General features: G+C 46.0%; 1 protein-coding gene across 4 annotated transcripts in view; it reads right to left on the bottom strand.

Annotated features, from left to right (window-relative positions):
• The window catches only part of LOC127571446 (probable cationic amino acid transporter), an 89,968-nt gene that overhangs the window by 28,159 nt on the left and 39,715 nt on the right, over positions 1-22,094 (bottom strand). For all 4 annotated transcript variants that reach the window (XM_052017809.1, XM_052017806.1, XM_052017807.1 and 1 more), the window contains one exon: positions 14,018-14,501. In XM_052017809.1, the coding sequence (XP_051873769.1) occupies positions 14,018-14,321 (304 nt within the window). In that variant the 5' untranslated portion in view covers positions 14,322-14,501. The remainder of the gene's footprint in view (positions 1-14,017; positions 14,502-22,094) is intronic.

The raw sequence follows: 22,094 nt of genomic DNA, 5'->3' as shown, positions 1-22,094 counted from the left end.
CTGTCAGTCAGAACAAAAGATTAGTTGTAAGGAAGCCCAAGATGTGTGGGGGTCATTCGTTGCTCCAATAAAGGAATCGAGAGCTGAGAGTCATAGAGTCTTACAGCACGGAAACAGGTCCTTCAGCCCAATTCGTCCATGCCGACTGTGATGCCCAGTGAGTTGGTCCCATCTGCCCGCATTTGGCCCATAGCCCTTTATACCTCTCCTAACCATGGACTTATCTAGATGGTTTTTAAGTGTTGCTAATGTGCCCCCCTCAACCACTATTTCCGGCAGCTCATTCCAAATACGCACCACCCTTTGTGTGAAGAAGCTGCCCCTGATGTCCCTTTTAAATCTCTCACCTCTGATCTTAAACCTGTGCCCTCTTGTTTTTAGCACCCCCTCCCTGGGAAAAAGACTGTGTGCTTTTACCCTGTCTGTGCCCCTCATGATCTGAAATACCTCAATCTCCTACGTTCCAGGGAATGAGGTCCTAGTCTACACAACCTCTCCTTGTAACTCAGGCCCCCAAGTCCAGGAAACATCCAGATAAATTTTTTCTGCGCTCTTTCAGGTTAATAACATCCTCCTGTAACAAGGTGACGACTGTACACAATACTCCAAGTGCAGCCTCACCAACATCTTATATAACTGTAACGTAACTTCCCAACTCCTGTACTCAGTGCCCTGACTGATGAAGGCCAGCGTGCCAAATGTCTTCTTCACCACCCTATCTACCTGAGACGCCGCCTTCAGTGAGCGAGGACTGGGAGAGTGAGCACTGGGAACAAAGAAGCACATTGAGGGAGAAATGGAGAAAGCCAGGGGTAAGACAACAAGCAATTAACATAAGGAAGCAGCCCAAGAGATAGCAAGAGAAAGCGGGAACTGAGAGGGTGAGTGAGAGGATAAAGAGAGGACTGGAAGAGAGACAAAACATTTAGAGCTGAGATAGCAGACTGGAGCATGCAAAATGAATAACTCAAGCAGAGATATCACAGGTGATTGGATAAAATAAGATAAGATCTCTTTGTTAGTCACATGTACATCAAAACACGCAGTGAAATGCATCTTTTGCGTAGAGTGTTCTGGGGGCAGTCCACAAGTGTCGCCACGCTTCCGGCGCCAACATAGCATGCCCACAACTTCCTAACCCGTATGCCTTTGGAAAGTGGGAGGAAACCGGAGCACCCGAAGGAAACCCACGCAGACACGGGGAGAACGTACAAACTCCTTACAGACTGCGGCCGGAAGTAAACCCGGGTCACTGGCGCGGTAAAGCGTTACGCTAACCGCTACACTACTGTGATTGTACAGGTTTTTTACTCTTTAAATGAGGGCAGTGGTTTAAATAAATGGCTGAAAATTTTATTATTTTGCTCACTAGACTTACAGTAAATTAATTAATGAGTTGGGAAAACTACAAGTGCTAAATCAATGAAGACACAAGAAAACAGGAGGCCACTCAGCCCCTCAAACCTGTCCCACTCTTCATTATGATCATGGATGATCTGCCCCAGACGTCGTCCCCTCTTCTGTGCCAGTTCCCCATGGCCCTCAGTGAAACAATAACCAGGAGGCCTTTAGTCTTCAACGTCACAATGTAATGTTACATTAATTGGAAATGACATACCAAAGCATGGGTTTAAAACCATTACATAAAAATGAGGGGAAAGTACATTAAGATTGATGGGAAAATTAGACTGAATGCTTTCCCAGTAGGAAAACAATTGAAAGGATTCTGAAATATTGCGTAATTCTCAATGAATGAACATTCCTTGGAGAAATATAACTAGCTCTGGAAGAGTGAGTCATACAATGGTTAACTGAGAAGGCTGCCAGATTTAAGAAAGTAGGTGTTGCCAGTTAGTGAACACGCCTGGGATTGGAGAAATTTTAGAAACCAGAAAAAGATGATAAATAAATTATTATGAGGGAAAATGATAGAGTGCACGGGAACAGGGGGAGGCCATTCAGCTCTTCAAGATTGTTCTACATCCAACATTAAGGCTGATCCATACCCTGCTTTCAAGTACCCACTTTTCCTAAGGAAATCAAGGAAATGCAATCATATCTTATTTAAAGTGAATAATTAACCCCGCATTAATTGGGAATTGGTTTATTATTGTCACAGGTGCCGAGATGTAGTGAAAAGCTTAACTGCTCTTTGCGGAAAATGGTTTCAATTTGCACCAGACACTGCGAGCAGAAATGTTTCCTTACTTGCCTGAGCTGTTTCTCTGAAATTTCCTCCAGTTGTGAGGGAGAGAATTTGGATTTTGTCCTCAGAAATTCTTAAAGCAACTTCACTCCCCCAATGTACAAAGAATACTATCTGCAAATCTGCTATTATACTATTGGTTTATTAATGTCTGTCTGTGTCATGTGCATCAAAAGCAATAAAACAAACTGCTGGAGGAACTCAGTGGGTCGGTGGATTTCAACTGTCCACTTCCCCCCACAGATGCTGCCTGACGCATTGTCCCTCCAGCTGTTTCTTTTCTCCAGATTCCAACACCTGCAATCCCTTGTGCATCTTTAGTCACACTTCAAGTCATCTCTTTGGATTCTACATCTCTACCTCCAGCATATTAAAAACTCACCACCTTAAACCTTTTCCCCAGCTGTTGGCCAACTACAGTAGAGTGAGTAATTGCGACTGCAATGATTGACCAACATCTCCATCATCATTGATCCATGTAATGACCATGATGATAGAAGGTTAACCAGATGCCCTCTGCTCTCCTTCCATCTAGTGATTCCCATGTTCCTTAAATGATGTCAGACTAGAGTACCATGTCAGTTAGCTGGGACCGTCTAAACTCTGACTGATCACAGCCAAAGTTTGGTGCTCTTGGATGTTATGAAGGAGGCAAGAAATGGAGAGGGAACCAATAGCATCTTAAATGTAGAAATCGCAGCAATTGCACCTTTGAGGGAACAGAACTGCTGCCTCACAGCCCCAGCATGATTCCGACCTCCGGTGCTGTCTGTGTGGAGTTTGCACGTTCTTCCTGTGACTGCGTGGCTTTACCCCGGGTGCTCCGGTTTCCTCCCATAGACGTGCATGTTGGTGGGTTATAAGCAGTGGGTAAGTTGTCCCTAGTGTGTTGTTGGGTGGTAGAGTGTGGGGAGAATGGGTCACATGGAAAATTAATGGGGAATAGGATTGCTTTGATGAGCTGGCATAGTCTTCATGGACTGAGATGGCCTCCTTCTATGTTGTACAGAAATATTAAAGCTTCAGTCAAGATGTTCATGCAGCACAGAAAACAAGGAGATGGGCAGCATAGTAGCATAGCTGTTAGCATAACGTTATTACAGTGCCAATGACCTGGGTTCAATTCCTGCTGTTGTCTGTAAGGAGTTTGTACGTTCACCCCATGTCTGTGTGGGTTTCCTCCGGGTGCTCCGGTTTCCTCCCACATTCCACAAGACGTACAGATTAGGAGCTGTGGACATGCTATGTTGGCGCCGGAAGCGTGGCGACACTTGCAGCTGCCCCCAGCACATTTTTAACAACATAAAAAGACATATTTCACTGTGTGTTTCAATGTACATGTGACTAATAAATAAAAAATATCTAAAAAATCTAAATATCTAATATCTAAGTTAGTGGTGTTCCTTCAGCAAGCTGTGTTTAACCCTTGAGTATGAAGTCACCATTCATTCAGCAGAATAGGGGTTTTTGTCTTTATATTTTATGAAAAGAATATGGCTAATCGCTAGGTTATTGTGTTGTGAATTAGCTACAGTCATCCATTACATTTCTGTACTGAGTTCTTTTTCCTTCGGTGAGTTTAGGATTGCTTTCTGTGTAAACGTTACTGACACTGGATCGAACAACCTTACCCAAAACAATGTTTAGTTATAACAATACCCTTTACAAGGAATATTGAGCCCAGAGCCGTGAAACTGTTGACAACAAGCTATCTGGTTTCATTTCATTACACCAAACGGTTATAAACACAGCTCTGTGCAAATCAAAAGGTGAATAATTCCACCAAGGCAAGCAGTGGGCTTTGTCTGTCTCCTGTGATCTTATTTGGAACAGACAAGCATGTGCTGATGGCGTTAACCTCTGGAGACTGCTGCCACTGATGTTTAGACAGATGAACTGTCTTTCTCAAAGCTAAATCAGGCATTGCCATTTAATCTCAAAGGTTTTGTCACAGCAAAACTATGTCAGCAACAACCATGGGTGTGTGGAATTATATCAACAGATCGTGTGGCCCTGGGTGTGTTAATGCTGACACTACACTCAGTAGCAGAGTGGTTGTGGAACTGAATTATTCATTGATGGAGCAGATGGATTTGAAACCCAGCAAAGCAATTTTGAAGATTCGAATTTAGTGTCAGGAGTTAAAATTTGCTGTCTTAAGGCATCCAACAAACAATAAACCTTCCCCCCTGTTCTCTGCTTTGTGCTCCAAAGAATGGGCACAGTGGAAACACAGGGATCGCACATGAAGGGGGAGGTTATTGCCCTTGCTGTAATACCACCATCACCATCCCCCCCCCACCCCAACCACTCTCCACACGCAGACCTGCTTCTTGTCAAGCCAAAGGAATTAGAATTGGGGTCTTAATGTTTGCATAGTTTATTGTCAGTGGCTGGGACTGCACCCATTCAGCGAACAAGCCCAATCCCCAAAGGGCAGCTGGGGTGGGCAGGAAATGGTGGCCTTGCAGTAGACAGTGCAATCGACCTTGCGACAGTGTCAAGCCCCCGGCATCTGATGCTGCAAGTGGACAGAACTCCATCTACAATAACATTATGGCTTCAAGTTCTGCCCAACGTTCTCAGCCTGAAACTAGGACTGGTTTCCTCCCACATCCCAAAGAGTTGGTAGATTAATTGTCCACTGTAAGTTCTCCCAAATGTGTAGGTGAGTGATGGAATCTGGAGGGAGTTAACAGGAGAATAAATAGTGGGATTCATGAAGAATTGGTGTAAATGGGTGGTTGATGGTTAGCACAGACTCAGTGGGCCAAAAGGCCTGTTTCTGTGCTATATCTCTCTATGACCCTATAACACTACGACACCACTACTGAGTGTGTATGGGACAAGTGAACTGGCTTAGGTTGCCAGCAAGGACTTGGACCCAAACAGCACAATCCCTCAGTGCTGCAGCATCTTACAAAGAATTCCACAGAGCATATGGCTCGGAAACAGGCCTTTCAGCCCCTCTGCTCCGTGCAACTATTTCTGCTCCACATCAGCCTCTAGCCACCATCTCCATCCCGCCCCCCCCCTCAACCATCTGCCTGCATTCCTCTATCCATCAGGTGTTTATCCAGTCTTCCTTTAATCCCATCTCTACTGCTTGCCTTAACCCCTCTCTATGAGAATGAGTTCTACTTTCCCCTCCCCATCTCCCCATTCATCAGTCTACCGCTGTGAGCCCCAGCATAGCTTTAAAGGCCTTTTAAAGGGAGAAAAAGTTGCCCCATTTGAACCACTAGTAATGAAATAACACTGCTTACTCCACCCCAGGATGGGGCTACCCATAGAGATGGATCACTTGGTCCTGAGTAGATGCTCCATGTCCAACCACCGACGTCCATCACTGGCCAAGCACGTAATTTCATACGCAAACAAAAGTTGTGTCAAAAGTTTAACAGAGCTACCCTCAGCTAATGTCTGTAAATTTACCACTGCTCGTCTGAAACAGAAAGTACGTCACAGAGCATTCAGGGAAAAGGAAATTCTTTGTTCCCTTAATGACAAAAACTAATGTGACACTTTAACACTTTAAAAGAGAGCAGGGGAGCATTCTGCCAGGAAGGCTTGAGAAATATGTTGGGAAATTTTCCAAATGGCGCAAGATCTGGTCAGTCTGGTCAATCCGGTCGCCCCATTACAGGAAGCATGTGGAGGCAATGGAGAGGGCGCAGAAGAGGTTCACCAGGGTGCTGCCTGGATGAGAGGACATGTGCTAGAAGGAGAGGTTGGACAAACTTGGGTTGTTTTGTCTGGAGCGGTGGAAGCTGAGAGGAGATCTGATAGAAGTTTATAAAATTATGAGTAGACAGCTGGTATCTTTTTCCCAGGGTCAAAATGTCTAATACTAGAGGGCATGCATTTTAGGTGGGAGGTGTAAAGTTAGGGTTAAGGAGATGTGCGGGGCAAGTTTTTTTATGTAGAGTGTGGTGGGTGCCTGGAATGCACTGCCAGGGTTGGTGGTGGAGGCAGGTATAATAGAGGCTCTGAGATAGGCACATGAGTATGCAGAGAATGGAGGGATATAGACCACGTGCAAGCAAGAGGGATTAATTAGTTTGGCACAACATGGTGGGCTGAAGGGCCTGTTCCTGTGCTGTACTGTTCTGTGTTCTAAGATTACTGGAAGAACAACACATGAAAATTACAGCACAGCAGATTGGGGAGGGTCGGTGCTGATAGTCTGAAATAAAAGCAGGAAATCCAGGAAACACTCAGCAGCTCAGACAGCGTCTGTGGAGAGGGAAAGAATTAATGTTTCATCAGAAGTGGGAAAATGAGGGAATTAGAACTGGAAGAGGCTGATAAATGTTTGATACAGTTCAACTGCTAGGTGTACCAGGGGTATTCCAGGTAGGGCTCCTACCCATAGGTCCAGTCGCCTGGGTTCAATCCTGACCAAGTTCAAGTTTATTGTCATGGCCATACATGTCCAGGGTATAAATGACATGGAAGTTAGCTTCCTGCAGCAGCAGCACAGTGAATTACAGACATGACAAACATAAATTACATAGTTGGATGCTGTCTGTGTGGAGTTTGCATGCTCCCCCTGTAACCGCACGGGTTTCCTCCGATCTCCTCCCACCTCCCAATGATGGGAAATTGGTAGGTTAATTGACCACTGCAAATTGCCCCTATTGTGTGGGTGAAGGTGGATTCTGTGGGAGAGTAAATGGGGAGCTGAGTAGGAAACAAAGGTTCCAGGAACGATTAGTGGGGGAGATTGGCAATGTGAGCCAGCATGAAATCAATAGGCTGAATGGCTTCCTTCTAATGTTGTAAGGAAATATGGAAATGTCAGTACCATATTCTCCCTCTTTCACAACACCCCTTGGTGACTTTGGTGCCTCTTCTCATTGTTTCCCGTCATGTCTCATGTTCTGATTTAGCTCACTGCCTCCTGTGCTCTTTAGAGTCTCGGAACTGACCTGTTCGGTGGCCTTCCGCTCCACAACTTGTTTTCCCACAGCAAAACATCATGAATTAATTTCAGGAGAAAGACAAGACATATTGATGCTGGAACTCTCATCAAACACAGCCTCTACTTCCATCTTCCTTCCTCTCCCAGATCGTGTGATTCATTCGTTCCTCTATCAAGGATCCATTTATCTATTAAGTTGCCTCCTCAACAGCTGAAGGTGAGGGATCATTGGGTACCTGTTAAGCTGTCACGTTCAGTCATGAAATCTGCATTCTATTGTAATTTACAAAAGCAATGTTCTGGCAGAGGACAAATTAGCAGGGTTACTGGGGATGTGCCACAGTGTGGGAGTGAATTGGAGAGCTCTCTTCAAGGAACTGACAGAACTACACTGAGCTGAATAATCCCATGCTGCCTGTCTATGAACACAGGATCCACCTGAGCAAACTAATCGTGACAGATCGTGGGTGCGTTGCATGCCTCAGAATGGGGAATCCAGACATATCTCACACTGAAAGTTAATATAAAAGGGTCCGTGTGGAGTTTGAACTCTATCTAGGTCACCCCAGTAAGCATGTGGAAACTGTTCACCCATCACTGCTCTATGTCAGAAAAAAACATCAGGATTCATTTAACTTCTGTTATTCCGCCTCTCCTGCCCGCAAAGCACCATCACCAGAGTGTGAGTCAACCCATCTCGACCCGTGACCTTTCACACCTGCGTTCTTCAAGAGGCAATGCATTGCCGAGGTGTAAAACTGGCGGTTCAGGATTGGCCTCCCTCTGAACTCTGTGCCCTGCTATCCTTCCCACTGACTCTAATAAAAAATGGTCTTCAGTTTATAACAGGGATAAGGTGATAAGTGCCAGCCTTGCCAACATCTATTCATGAAAAATAATGGGCATCCCCATCAAAACAGAACCCCTCCCACCCCGTTTCCTGTCCGATGGGTCAGTGACCTGAACTTTCCTGGAAGCAATGTCGGGCAAAGCTAGGTGTGGATTTCGGGAAATGGTGTGACCACAGCCCATAGTTTTCCAGTCACCACTAAAATAACAGCAAGATTTGTAGAACTGCAACTAATGAAGTACTTTGGATTGTAGACACAGTTGAAGTGCAGCCAAAAAAAAAGCAATTGTTTATGCAGAGCAAGATCCCACAAGAGAAAATGCCCAGCTGATCTGTTTTAGTGATGTCAGGTATATTTATCAGCTCAGGATGCTGGAAATGACTTAACTTATTTCTTGGAAAAGGGAAAGTAGCCGGGGCTCCCTTTTTCTGGTGAAGAGCAGACGTGACAGGAGTCATTCAAATTATGACAGAGTTTGCCAGTGCTGTTGCTGGTGTGGGAGACCAGCAACAAGGAGCATCCGGATAAAAAGGCCACTAACAATTCCAACCAGGAGATCAGAAGAAACATCTTTCCCCAGAGAGTGGGCAGGTGGGTACGGGGCTTGTGCGGGATATCAGAATGAGCTGCAAGGATGGGTTTAAGGAGATGTTGGATAAACACAGCAGGGACAGAGGAAGGACACACAGTAGTGATGGAGGTCCTGCTCTCCCTTGGTCCCTTTTCCCTCTCCTCCTGATCTCCCCAGTTCCTCTACACCCACCCCAGCCCCGTCACCCTGTTCCTTCCCCCTCCCCCACCCACTATCTGCCCACACCCACACCCCCCCCACTGGGTCCCCTCCCCCCCACTGTTCCCACCTGCCCTCCCCACCTCCCTCACTTGGTTCCAGGCTCCAGCTTCCCCTCCCATCAGATCCCACCATCTGCAGCCCCCCGTCACCCCCCACCTCTCACCTCCCGGCCTCTGTCGCTGCTCCCACCCTCCCCTCCCCCATCTGCCCGTCACCCCTCCTCACCTGGATCCACCCATCACCTGCCAGCTCTTGCCCTTCACCCGTTTTCCCTCTGCTCCTGCAGTGCAGATGAAGGGTCTCGACCCAAAACATCAACCGTCCATTTCCCTCCATAGATGCTGCCTGACCCGCTGGGTTCCTCCAGCAGTTTGCTTTTCGCTGGTGATGGGGGGGAGATGGAAAGAGGGAGGGGAGTAAGAGGAAGCTTTTTGGGTTGGGGTGGGTGGGGGAGTTTGCGTGAACACAGGCATGGAACAGTTAGACCAAGTGGCTTGTTATTGTGTTGTATGTTTGAAGTGACAGTGTGTAATTTATAATGAAATTCTACAGAGATGCTCCTCTCTCCTGCTCTAGGGCTTGCTCAGCTTCACCGTGAGCTCTCAGCACAAACCACCGAGTGATGTCAAAAATTGAATTAGGAACTGCACTGCAATAAGATGTGATTGTAAAATCTTGTCATGCGCCTCACTTATAAATAATGTCTCAGGCATTCATCTCATCACTCCTGGGGAGCTGTTCTGTTGCCCGATGTTACTGGTAATCACCCAGCTTATTCTGACTAACCCAATGCCCTGCTGCAGGCCCTTTTTCCCAATTACAGCTGCTCGCTCAGAAAGAGCAAAGCAAAGGAAAGAAAGAAACAAACTGGATTTCAGTCGTGTTTGTCAGGACATCGACACGCTTGCAATGGAGGAAACCCGACAAGGGCTCCACAGACAGGAGGAGGAGAAATGCTGCTCAATGAGTCAATATTGGTCTACACAACCTCGAGACAGGCCCTGCTCCTCGATCAGTGGTGGCGTGGAGTATGTTAACCCAGGCAATCCTTCCTGCCGGAGGTGGCTTCGCCCCAGAACTCTGGGGCTAGTGTTAATCCCTCAACCAACATTAATGAATCAGACCACCTGGCCATTAGGCTGGTTGTTTCTGGAATCTTGCTGTGCATATTTTGACTGTCGTATATATCTCCATGACAAGAGTAAGTATGCATGACACTCTGGTCTCTTTTCTTTCCTTCCTCCCTCCCAACAAGACAGTGACACTAGAAAGCTCACAAAACAGTGGATCTCCCTCACTAATTTACCTCTCTGGTGGCAGGAGACAGGCCTCTCAAGTACACAGATTGACTGGCCTGGGGGAGAGGGTCAACAGCACTGTATCAATCCCCAAACTAATCCCACATATGCTCTCCCATATCAGCCCCAAACTTGTCCAACTCAGTGTGTTGCAGCTTTTGGACATTACAGGGTGCTACCACAATTCGATGGTGAGCGTAAAGGAGATGATTTAGGAGCTAGTTGTACACTACGGTGACCTGGATATTGTGATGTTTCATGCCATCACCCATCGAGCCAAGCAGATGGTTCAGCACATCCCTGGAATCATTAATCACACTGCATAGAACCAGCCCCTTCAGAAACGTCTCTCCAGTTAATCCTGCTCCCTTCTGATTGAGCTGAATATTTGCAACCAAAAGCGGCCTCTGGCAATGGGAGTGCTTGGAGAGGAAGGGACAGACTTTACTGCACAAAAGCATCAAAATCTAAAAGATGCACTAAAATATTCCAGAGACGTGGGACGTGGATGCCAGTGTTGAACCAATGGGTTCCGGGGTTCCCGTGAACAGGGATCTGATCCCTCCAGCTGAGCCAACTTTTTGTAGTGAGGTGGAGTGTGGAGGAGTTTGCAGGCCACGTCACTGGGCCGCACAGCTGGTGGAGAAGCTGTCTCTCGGATCCAGCGACCTGGCTTCAATCCTGACCTTAGTTCCCGTCATGTGGAGTTTGCACATTCTCCCTGTGACCACACGTGCTCCAGTTTCCCCCCATTTGAGGCTAATTGGCTGCTGGAAATTACACCTGGTGTGTGGGTGGGTAGCTGGGTGGCAGAAGAACCAGGGTTAGTTCTTGGCCATTTGAGAGAGAATGGGTTACCGGGAATATTTGAGGGAATGGGACTGATGCTCTAAAACCTGGTATAGACTCAATGGGCTGAATGGCCTCCCAAATCATGAGAAAATATAAATAGGTAATGTGATGTGAAGGCATGGCTGGGCTGTCACAGAATTCCAAGCAGAATATTCTCCCATGGCCCCATATAGATTCCACACTGGGCCCCAATGTGTTAGCTGTGGCTCAGTGAGTGGCACCCTCCTCATTGCCCTCACTCGGTCAGGTGCAGAGGCTGCAGCCCAGGTTAACACTTCCATGGAGGCACAACAGACTGCTGATGCTGGTCGCCAGTTCAGGTCGAGACCCTGCCTCAGGACCCTGCTGATGACCATCCCTCTGCCTCCACAGATGCTGCTTGACCTGCTCTGTTTCTCTAGCTGTTTGTTTCTTTGCTTAAAATTTCAATGAATCACTGAGGAACGGTGGCACTGCCTTTTAAAATAGATGTTAAACCAAAGTGTCCTCTGCCATTCGCTGGTGGATGTAGAAGATCCCACAGTTCACAAGTGTGGAGCAGAGTCTAAAAAGTTAGAACCAGGCCCTTCAGGAGTGATCTTGGAAACACCGCATTTGGTATTGGTATTGGTGGAAATTTCTGGAGGCTGGGTCAGTTATTAATTTTAAATCAGAGATTGATGGACCATAGTTTACCCAAGTATTAAATAATATGGGGGAACAAAGCAGTTATGTACATTCTGGATCGCATATCAGCCATGACCTCATTGAACTACCGTGACCTTATTAACAAGCTCATGGGGCTGAACGGTCTTCTCCCGTCCCTATGTATCGACTTCCTCTACCCTTTTAGACGCCAAGTTACAAATCATAATAACGCTGTGTAAAAAGTGCCCTTATCCTGCCTCGAGTTCTTCTGCCAATTGCTTTGGCCCCCAACCTTTACTGATTGATGATCATATAACTGCAAACTAATCGTCAGTGACAGCAGCTTCAATCGGCATTCCCCCTTTGATGTAAAATGCTCTAAGGTGCTTCATAAGGTCCTAATTGGAGAAAACACTGACACAAATCAAAGCAGAAGACTTCAGCTAAGGCAACCAAAAACTTGGTTTAAGTAGCATTTTAAGGGAAGAGAAAGTGGAGAGTTGGGGGGTGTCACCAATTGTAGGGCAAATGGAGTGGGAGACTGGGACCAGGAACCCAATTGATTGACCTAACCCCCTTCCCTCATGCAGAATCAAGGGACTCATTCCCTGGGTTACTAAGCCCAGAGGGAGGCTGAGAACTTGAACCCTTCATCTGCACTGTGACTGTGGCCACTTTATCTTATTGGTAAAGTGAGTCACTATTGCTGGAGAAAGCTGACCTTAATGTTACACATCAATGAAAAGCGTGATGTACAAAGGAACTCTGTCAGGGCACAGTACAGATGACTCACATCAATAATTCAAGTTGGTTAGGATGGATACATTACATTAATTAGATAGGAAGACCTTTGATAGATTGCCATTTTGTAGTGCACACTGAGATTAAAGGGCAGGGTTTTAGTTATTTCTTATATATTCAGTCAAAGGCTGTGGGTGTCACTGGTAAGGCCAGCATTTATTACCCATCCCTAACTACCCCTGAACTGACTGCCTTCCTGGGCAGCACAGTGGTACAGCCTAGTGGAACTTGGGCTGGGTTGGTAGATAAATTGCCCCTTGTGTTGCAGGTGGACAGTTGATGGGAATGTGGGGAGAATAAAATGGGTCAGGGTAGGATGAGTGTAAAAATGGATGGTTGAAGGTCAGCATAGACTGGGTGGGCCAAAGGGCCTGTTTCCATATTGCATCTCTCCTTCTACATTGGTCTGAGAGCCAACAACAACAACCGTATTACTTTGGGTCTGGAGTCACATTGAGGTAGAGATGGGGCAGGTTTCCTTGCTGAAGGACGTTCATGAACCTATGGGTTATTCCAACAATTCAGTCAGTTGGTGGTCACTGTTACCGAGACGGGTGCTGGGGTCCTTCGTCATCATGGGTTCAATACACTGCAACTCCCTCTCCAACAAGAATTTTTACCTCAAGTAAGACTGCAGCAGTTCAAGGAGGCAGGTCATCTTCTCGTGGTGAATTAGGGATAGGTGATCATTGCTGTTTTTGCCTGTGGCGCCCAGATCTTGTAAAGTGATTAAAGAGGGGTTTGAAATTGAGGATGGAAACTTTAAAATCCAGGCATCGCTGGACCTGGAGCCAGTGTAGGCCAGCATTGGAGAATGGGTGCACAGGGCTTTGTGCGAGTTCGGACAAGGGGTGGCAGAAGTTTGCAGGGGGTAAAAGAGGGAGGGGCTCTTTAACTTTCATAAGGACACCAGAATTAGGAGCAGAAGAAGGCAAAGAGACCTCTAGAGCACTAAGATCATGACTAATTGAATCCTGACAGTTATACCTGCCTGCCAATTCCCGAGGACCCTAGATTCTCCTAGAGTCCAAAAACCTATTTTGGCCTTGAATATATTCAATGACTAAACATCCACATCTTGCTAAGGTCAAAAATTCCAGATAGAGCCATCTGAAAGTGTAAAAACATGGTCAACGGATTTTTATCAGGTTAGGAAATCAACAGATACGGAGGATAAGTGGATTGACACATGAACCACCAGACTCAAGGACAGTTTCTACCCTGCCCGTTATAAGACTCTTGAACAGACCTTTTGCATGATAAGGAACTCCTGATCTCTCCATGTACCTTGTCAGGGTCCTTGCACCTTATTTGTCTACCTGCACTGCACTTCTGTAACTTCAACACTATATTATGCATTCTGTTATTGTTTATCCTTTTGGACTACCCCAACGTACTTATGTCTGGAATGATCTGTCTAGCATGGAAACAAAGCTTTTCACTATATCCCAGAGCAATAATAAACCAATCACCAATCTAATCAAATGATAGGATAGGCTTGACGGAATGAATAAGCTCCTTCTGTTCCCAAGTAGCTACTTCTTTCTGAGACCATCAAATTCAGTATAACCAAGGAACTGAGCCCACACCATCCCTGGGCAATGGGACTCAGTACCAGCATGAAGTTCGGACAAGCAGTGAATGTTCATTTCTGCTCCTGCTCACCTGACAAGATGGACGCCACTGCTGCGATGATAAATGAAACAATCACTCCAGGCCCTGCCATCTCCTTGGCCACCAGTCCCGATACGACGTACATGCCGGTCCCTACACAGCTGCCAACTCCAAGAGACACCAGGTCCACCGTGGTGAGGACCTGAGCCAGCCTAGAGTGACCCGTCCCGTGCTGGGTGGAGTCTTCAAGCATCGATTCCACAGGCTTGGTGCGGAGGATCCGTGAGTGCAACGCCACCCAGGCGGCACCCCAGTGAACCCGCCGAGGGTCCAGATACGAGAGGAACCCGCTCATTGCAGCAGGAGGTTGGGGAACTGCTACCGCTACTGGGGCGTCTTATTGGGATAGAAAGGACTTGTGAAGAACAGAATCCAAATGAGGGAGCATCCAGCCATTCACAGGAAGGTGGGCCAAGCCATGAAGAACATTGTACTGGCGTCCAAGTGAACACTGGCCAATGGAGACTCCTTGAACCTGTCAAAACAAGTGGAAGAGAGAATTCTTCAGAAAGTGTTCAATAACAAAGTTCACAGATAGATCAGAAATGTTAAAGGTGGTTTTCTTATCCAACAGGCCAACTCTGCATGTATATTGATATGGATCTGGAGTGACATATAGGGCCCAACTGGGCAAGGACAGTGGGTTTTATTCTATAAATAGATATCAGGGGAATCAGAATCAGGTTTATTATCACTGACAGATGATGTGAAATTTGTTGGTTTGCAGCAGCAGTACAGCGTAAAGACATAAAATTACTATAAATTACAAAAATAAATAAATAGTCAAATAAAAGGAATAACAAGGTAGGGTTCATGGACCGTTCAGAAATCTGATGGCGGAGGGGAAGAAGCTAGTTCTGAATCGTTGAGTGTGGGTCTTCAGGCTCCTGTACTTCCTCCCCGATGGTAGTAACGTGAAGAGGGCATGTCATGGATGGTGAGGGTCCTTAGTGATGGATGCCGCCTTCTACTACACTCCATACATAAAGGTACCTTCCCCATAAATGTTTGAACTTGTCCAATTCATTGAACCATAAAATGATGAGGACGTTCAGCCTACTGTGTCTATGCGGGCTTTCCAATCTGTCCCACTCTCCCATTGCTTCACCACAGCTCTGCAATTTTCCCCAACCACTTCTCCTGATCCTGTTTGCAAGCTCCTGGTGAACCCACTTCAGGTACCACATCCCAGATCACATCACCTCACCGAGTGAAAACATTCTCCTCATTCTCCCTCCACCAATCTCCTTCAACTTACATTCCTCCGGTAATTGACCATCCTGCCACTCAAAACAGTTCCTCTGTACTGACTTGACCCAACCCCTTCATAATTGTGAGCACCACTATTAAATCCCTCCTTTACTCACAGAATTGCCAGTCTTCTGTGGAAAGACTGTCAGCCTTGGAAACATCCTAGTAAATCTGATGAAGTGCTTCAACTTTTCCCTCCACCTTCAACAAATGCATATGTACACTCCCAGCTCCCTGTTCTTGCACCACTTGTAGGCCATTCAGTTTTCATTACCTTTCCTCATTCTTCCTGTTAAGTTGAGGCAGGAAGGGGTTTGGAGGCCAAACATGGTGTCAAATGGGGTAAAAGTTGGCTAGACTCCTGGTATTGATCACTTTCTAATTCCTCGACTGATTGTGCCTGATTGCGGTATTGGCCAGACTATGTTCAAACTCCCTCCAGGTAGAATGGACACTTCTGGTTGCATTACATTCTGTGAAGCTTCACCATAGGATTCCCCTTATCCAACCGCCTGTCCTCCAGATTCCCACATTCCCACCAGATTCACTCATCAATATACGTGGGTGGGGATCATTAAAGGCAGCTACAACTTCCAAGTTCCTCCATTCTCCAGAAATCACCCAGTTAGATTAAGAATTTAAGGTACCCAGGGCAGTCAATGGAACGTGACTCATGGAAGGGTTGAGAACGTTTGGAGAGGAGGAGAAGAATAAAACAAAGGAAAAGACAAAGATGTTGTTACTCTGTCACTGCAGCAACCAAGCAGCAGTCACATTGATATCTTTGTCGTGTTATCATTCATTTTAATCTGATTACATAAAACCTCCAATTCATGGAGCGTATGCTGAACAATGACACTTCACAGACTCTAACCTACATAAAGGAATGGTAACATGGAAACAGTTAGGTCAGCAGCAAGCTCGGCTGGCAATGATCGTCTGATCTAGAGAGTGTCTAACATGACACACACAGTAATCGAGTCACTGCAAGCCATGGTCTCTGATAGCACTAAAAGCCCCAAGCTGGATAATGATTAAAAAAAAACTTCATCAATATTGCAACAGCTCTCCACAGATGAGGAGGCACTGAAAGAGAATCAAAGTGGATATTATCACTGGTAAGATGAAGCCAAAGGAACATAACAATTGGAACAAGGAGAGAAGAGACAGGCTGGGTCTGAACTGGTCTGTTCGACATTGACCCATGGGCCATTCATCACTAACTAAGGCATAATGGACAGATTCAGATAATAACACAGCCTAGGACTCAAAATTCCTCAAAAATGACTGAGGAAGAGGTTTGTTCCTCCCATTATAATACACCCATCCAGGGAGATCCTATATTTTCCTGATGAAGATAATAATGGACAGATTCAGATAATAATGCAGTCTAGGACTCAAAATTCCTCAAAAATGACTGAGGAAGAGGTTCATTCCTCCCATTATAATTCACCCATCCAGGGAGATCCTATATTTTCCTGATGAAGAATCCAATTTTTTCTTATATGACACCACGATAGCTGCCTCCAGTTAGTATATCCAAAGGTATATTTTCTCTTTCACTCAACAACTGTGGTGGACTCCCCTGATATCAGCCCTAGAATTACCTACTATAACTGTATGCCTTGTTCTTCTAATCTAAGTTAATACTTCGAGTTATCTCTGTTCTCTACTCTCAGTCGCTTCTCTACATCTGTAGCATTGCCTCCCAGATCTTTCCTTTTGAGACTGAGAAACACATTTCAGATTTTCCTTCTTGCTCTGGTCCTAACCCTGCGGCTTTTCATGAGATCTTGGGCCACTCTTTGTTTCAGTCCCCCTCGGGTGTCCTCTCTCACCTCTATGATGACCGCAGTACCATCATTTCCTAGTTTAACTCTGAACCAGAAAGTTTTGACATTTTTGTTCCATTTTCTGCTCTTGATATGATCCATTCTTGAAACATCCCTTCCACTTCTCAACATCTATCTTCATTTCTGAGAACACATCTAAGCCAGCATTCACTATGTCCATGGTCCCATACAGTCCTGTGAGCACACCCTCTCACTCTATTCCATTCTTTTTCTCTTTATCATACCTGCTCCAGCCATGCCGGCATTGACATCAGTTTTTCTGATGCATCCTCCTTTTCTACTATCACAGATTTTCTTCCACTGTGGTCGAGGTCCACAGAGGGGAGAGATTTAATGGGAACCTGAGGGGCAACTCTCACCCAGAGGTGGTCCATATATGGAATGAGCTGCCAGAGGAAGTGGTTGCGGCAGGTACTTTAACAACATTTAAAAGACATTTGGACATGTACATAGATGGGAAATGTTTAGAGAGATATGGGCCAAACATGGGGAAATGGGACTAGCTTAATGGGCATCTTGGTTGGCATGGACCAGTTGGATTGAAGGGCCTGTTTCCGTGCTGTATAGCTCTATAACTATGCCAGAGCCCTCAGAAATGATTATTGCTACTGAACCCTTCACCCACCAACAAGCCCACTCCTCCCCTAATCTGTGTCTCACCAGCCTCAGCATTCACTGGATTATCCTGCCCAATTTCCTTAACCCCAAAGCAAAGTCATCAACAATCATTTCTCCCCTGCCCGTCTCCTTTTAGAGGAGCAGTTAACGTAGGGAAATAGCAGCTGGATGTAGGGATAATACAGTTTTAACTTCCCTCATATTGACTAAAATTGTTTTACTGCCAAGGGATTCGATGGGGCAGAATTTGTTAAGTGTGTCCAGGAAAGTTTTCTCCAGCAATATCTAGATGGCCCTACTAGAGTGGGAGATACACTTGATCTCCTCTTGGGAAATAATGCTGAACAAGTGGTTGATGTGTCAGTGGGGGAGCACCCTGGGACTAGTGACCTTAATTCTACTAGTGTCAAGATAATTTTGGAAAAAGGTAGGTCTGATCCTCGTCAAAGTCCTAATTTGGTGGAAAGGCGAATTTTGATGGCATCGGGTAGGAACTTGCCAAGGTTTATTGGGAGAGGCTGTTTGCAGGTAAGGGGACATCTGGCAAGTGGAGGGTGATCAAAAGTGCGATAGGAAGAGCTCAAAGCCAGCATGTTCAACTGGCAAGATACACACAAACTGGTGGAGGAACTCAGCGGGTCAGGCAGGATCTATGGAGGGAAATGGATAGGTGACATAATGGGTAGAGACCCGTCATCTGGACTGAAAAATAGAGGGGAGATAGCTGGTATAAAAAGGTGGAGGGAAGGGGCAGAGCAAGAGCTGGCAGGTGATGGGTGGATCCAGGTGAGGAGGGGTGACGGGCAGATGGGGGAGGGGAGGGTGGGAACAGCGAATGGTGTTCTTGCAAGTGACAGGGTGGGTAGGAGGGGAAGCACAGAACAGAGGGAGGGAGGTGGGGAGAGGAACCAGTGGGGGGAGTGTGTGGGTGATGAGGGCTGGTGGATCAGGAGGAGAGAGAAAAGAAATAAGGGAAAAGGGGACAGTGGTGGAGCAGTTCCCGGAATTTTGGGAATTTGATGTTCATCCTGCCAGGTTGGAAACTGCCCAGGTAACATATGAGGTGCTGTTCCTCTCATTTGCTCTTGGCCTCAACCTGGCAGTGGAGATGGCTGTAGACAGACATGTCAGTGTGAGAATGGGGTGGACTTAAAATGGCTGGCCACCTCGGCTGGTATGGCGGACGGAGAGAAGCGGTCCCCCATTCTGCGTCCAGCCTCACCGAGGTAGACGGGAGGTGTAATCGAGTGGGAGGTGTAGCCCTCCCCCCACCCTGTCACTTGCAAGAACACCATTCGCTTTACTCAGTTCCTCCATCTCCGCCACATCTGTACTCGTGATGGAGGCATTGATGCAGTGGTCCAAAGGGCCAGTTTCTTTGCTGCACCACTCTATGACTCTGTCCCACTCCCACTCTCTGTCCTCTACCCCAAACACTACTCCAATGAGACCCATGGAACAGCACCTCATCTCTTGACAAGGTACATTTCTGCCCTCTGGACTCAACATTTGAGTTCAACAATTTCTTCCAATGACTCTTCTATCCACAGTTGCATTCCTGCAAACCAATGTTTTGTTTCTTTACTCGTATCACTGCCAATATTTAGCTTAACGTCCTCACCCTTATTGTCACAAACTCCACTGCTTTCTGCCCTATGATCCATCACTGCTCTCCTCCCTTTCCCATTTTATCTGCATCTTAACACCTTTTTTTTCCCAGTCTTGTTCAATATCTTTGTAATATCTTCTTACGAGGCTGCATATCTTTGAGTCAGCTGAAATCTTAGATATTTGGCCATCTTCTAAATTGGAAATAAATGTGCTGAATAGTTGAGGCCCCAGTGTTGATCCCTGGGGGGGATCTCCACCAATTCCATCCCATCAATTAAAGTTCCTGCCTGTCTTCCTCTGTTGTCTCCTGACATTCAGCCGACTTGCTAGGCAGGTCAATAATTTGCTTTTGGTTCCATGAGATTCAACTTTAGCAAATAATCTCCTGTCAGTGATTGTAATAAATGCCTTCTGCAGGTTGACATAAATAAAACCCCTGTCCACAATTTTCAGTCAGCTTTGTTGGCCCATTCATAAATGTATCCTGACTCTCTGCGATACGTTGAAAAGTTTCAAGGGCAAAGTCATACTACTTACCGCCTTTCTGACCTTTCTTAATTGCCAGAGTGACTTGTACAATTACCCATAGCAGTGTAGAGTTAGCCACCAGTGACCATCTCCCCTACTTCCTTTGAAACCTTGAGCTGAAAACGTTCTGACACTGAGAATAGAACACAGCACAGGAACAGGCCCTTCGGCCCATGATGTCTGTGCTGGCCATGATGCCAAGTGAAACCAATCCCATCTGCCTGTACATGATCGATATCCCTTCATTCCTGCCTGTTCATGTGCCTGTCTGAATGCCTCTTAAATGTTGCTGCCATGTCTGCTTCTACCCCCAGCCCTGGCAGCGCGTTCCAGGCACCCACTGCTCTCTGTGCAAAAAACTTGTCCCGCACATCTCCTTTGAATTTACCCCACTCACCTTAAAACTACAGTATGCCCTTTAGTACTTGACATGTCCACCCTGGGAAAGAGACCCTGACTGTCTACTCTATCTATGCCTCTCATCATTTTTTCAACTTCTATCAGGTCTCCCCTGAACCTCTGACGCTCCAGAGAAAACAACCCAAGTTTGTCCAACCTCTCCTCAAATCTAATCCAGGCAGCATTCTGGTCAACCTCTTCTACACAATACTCCAAATGCGGCCTAACCAAAGAGCTACAACATGACTTCCAGGCTCTTATACTCAACGCCCTGACCGATAAGGGCAAGAATGCCATACGCCTTCTTTACCACCTTATCTACTTATGTTGCCACTTCCAGGGAACTATGGACTTGGACCCCAATGCTCTTCAGGATTCTGTCATTAAATGTGTATGTCCCCCTTACATTTGACCTCCCAAAGTGCAACACCTCACTCTTGCCGAGATTAAACTCCATCTGCCATTTCTCTGCCCATATCTGCAAATGATCTTTGGTGTCCCTCTTTGGTGTCACCCAGTCTTCATTACTGTTATCTTGTGTATGTTTATTTGGTTGATAACCATCCTGATTCAATATTAATTTCCTTAGGATATCTAGCTTGATATCTTTTCCCTCTTATGTAAATACTGATGCAAAGTAACATTGAACCGCAATTTGTAGGAAAATTGAAATTTGTCATTTTGACAAGAAAAATCTAAATGGTGAGAGATCTCAGAGGTCTGAGATGCAGAGGGATCTGGGTGTTCACCAAAGGATAGAATACAGATTACAGCAAGTAGTTGGGAAAGTTAACAGAATTTTATTCCTCTGATGCCGACTTTCAACCCAAAGCGACAACCAATTCCTTTCATCCCACAGATGCTGCTAGACCTGCTGAGTTCCTCCAGCAGTTTGTTTTATGCTCCAGATTCCAGCATCTGCAGTCCCTTGTGCCTCCAGAACGTTATTGTTTATTGCTAGGGGAAATAAGTTCAAAAATAGGGAGACACAAGAGAGACTGCAGATGCTGGAAATCTGGAGCAACACCCACAAAATACTGGAGGAACTCAACAGGTCAGGCAGTATCTTTGAAGGGAAGTGAACAGTCAATGTTTCGGGCTGAGACCCTTCATCAGGACTCAATGTAGGAAGTTTTGCTTCAGTTATACAGAGCAAATATTGATGACATCTGTGTACAAGATTGGTCTCCATGGGGAAGGATGAGAGGAGTTCAGTGAAGGTTTACCAGACTAATACCTGGAGTAGGAAGCATTGGACAGGCTGGGTTGAATCTGGCAAAGTTCAGGTGAGTGAGAGGGCACTGGATTGAAACAGATAAGATCCTGAGACGTCTTCAGGGTTGATGTGGAGAGGATCACACATTCTGTCAAACCAGCCATGTATTCTGCAACATAGCCTCAAAGCAAGGAGCAGGGAGGTTAAATCCCAGTCTGTAAGTAAGTGGAATTTTTGTTCCCTGCATTTGACAGCAAGAGACTTTTTCAACTGTCCCAGAGAAAATATATCTGGTAATCTGAAGATCTCTGAAGAAAAGATACACAGGAATGTTACTGAGATTGCAGGGCTTGAGCTATCAGGATAGGCTGGGACTGTTTTTCCCGGGATGTAGGAGGCAGAGGGGTATCCTTGTAGAGGTTTATAAAATCATGAGGGGCATAGATAAGGTGAATTGTCACAGTCCTTTTTTTAGGGCAAGGGAGTCTAAAACTTAGAGGGCATAGGGCTAAGGTAAGAGGGGAGAGATTTAAAGGAGATCAGATGGGCAACTTTTTCACACAGTGGGCAATGGGTGTGTGGAACGAGCTGC

Source organism: Pristis pectinata, chromosome 6, assembly GCF_009764475.1.
Source record: "Pristis pectinata isolate sPriPec2 chromosome 6, sPriPec2.1.pri, whole genome shotgun sequence".
Taxonomy (NCBI): Eukaryota; Metazoa; Chordata; class Chondrichthyes; order Rhinopristiformes; family Pristidae; genus Pristis; species Pristis pectinata.
This window is presented reverse-complemented; position numbering and strand designations above follow the sequence as displayed.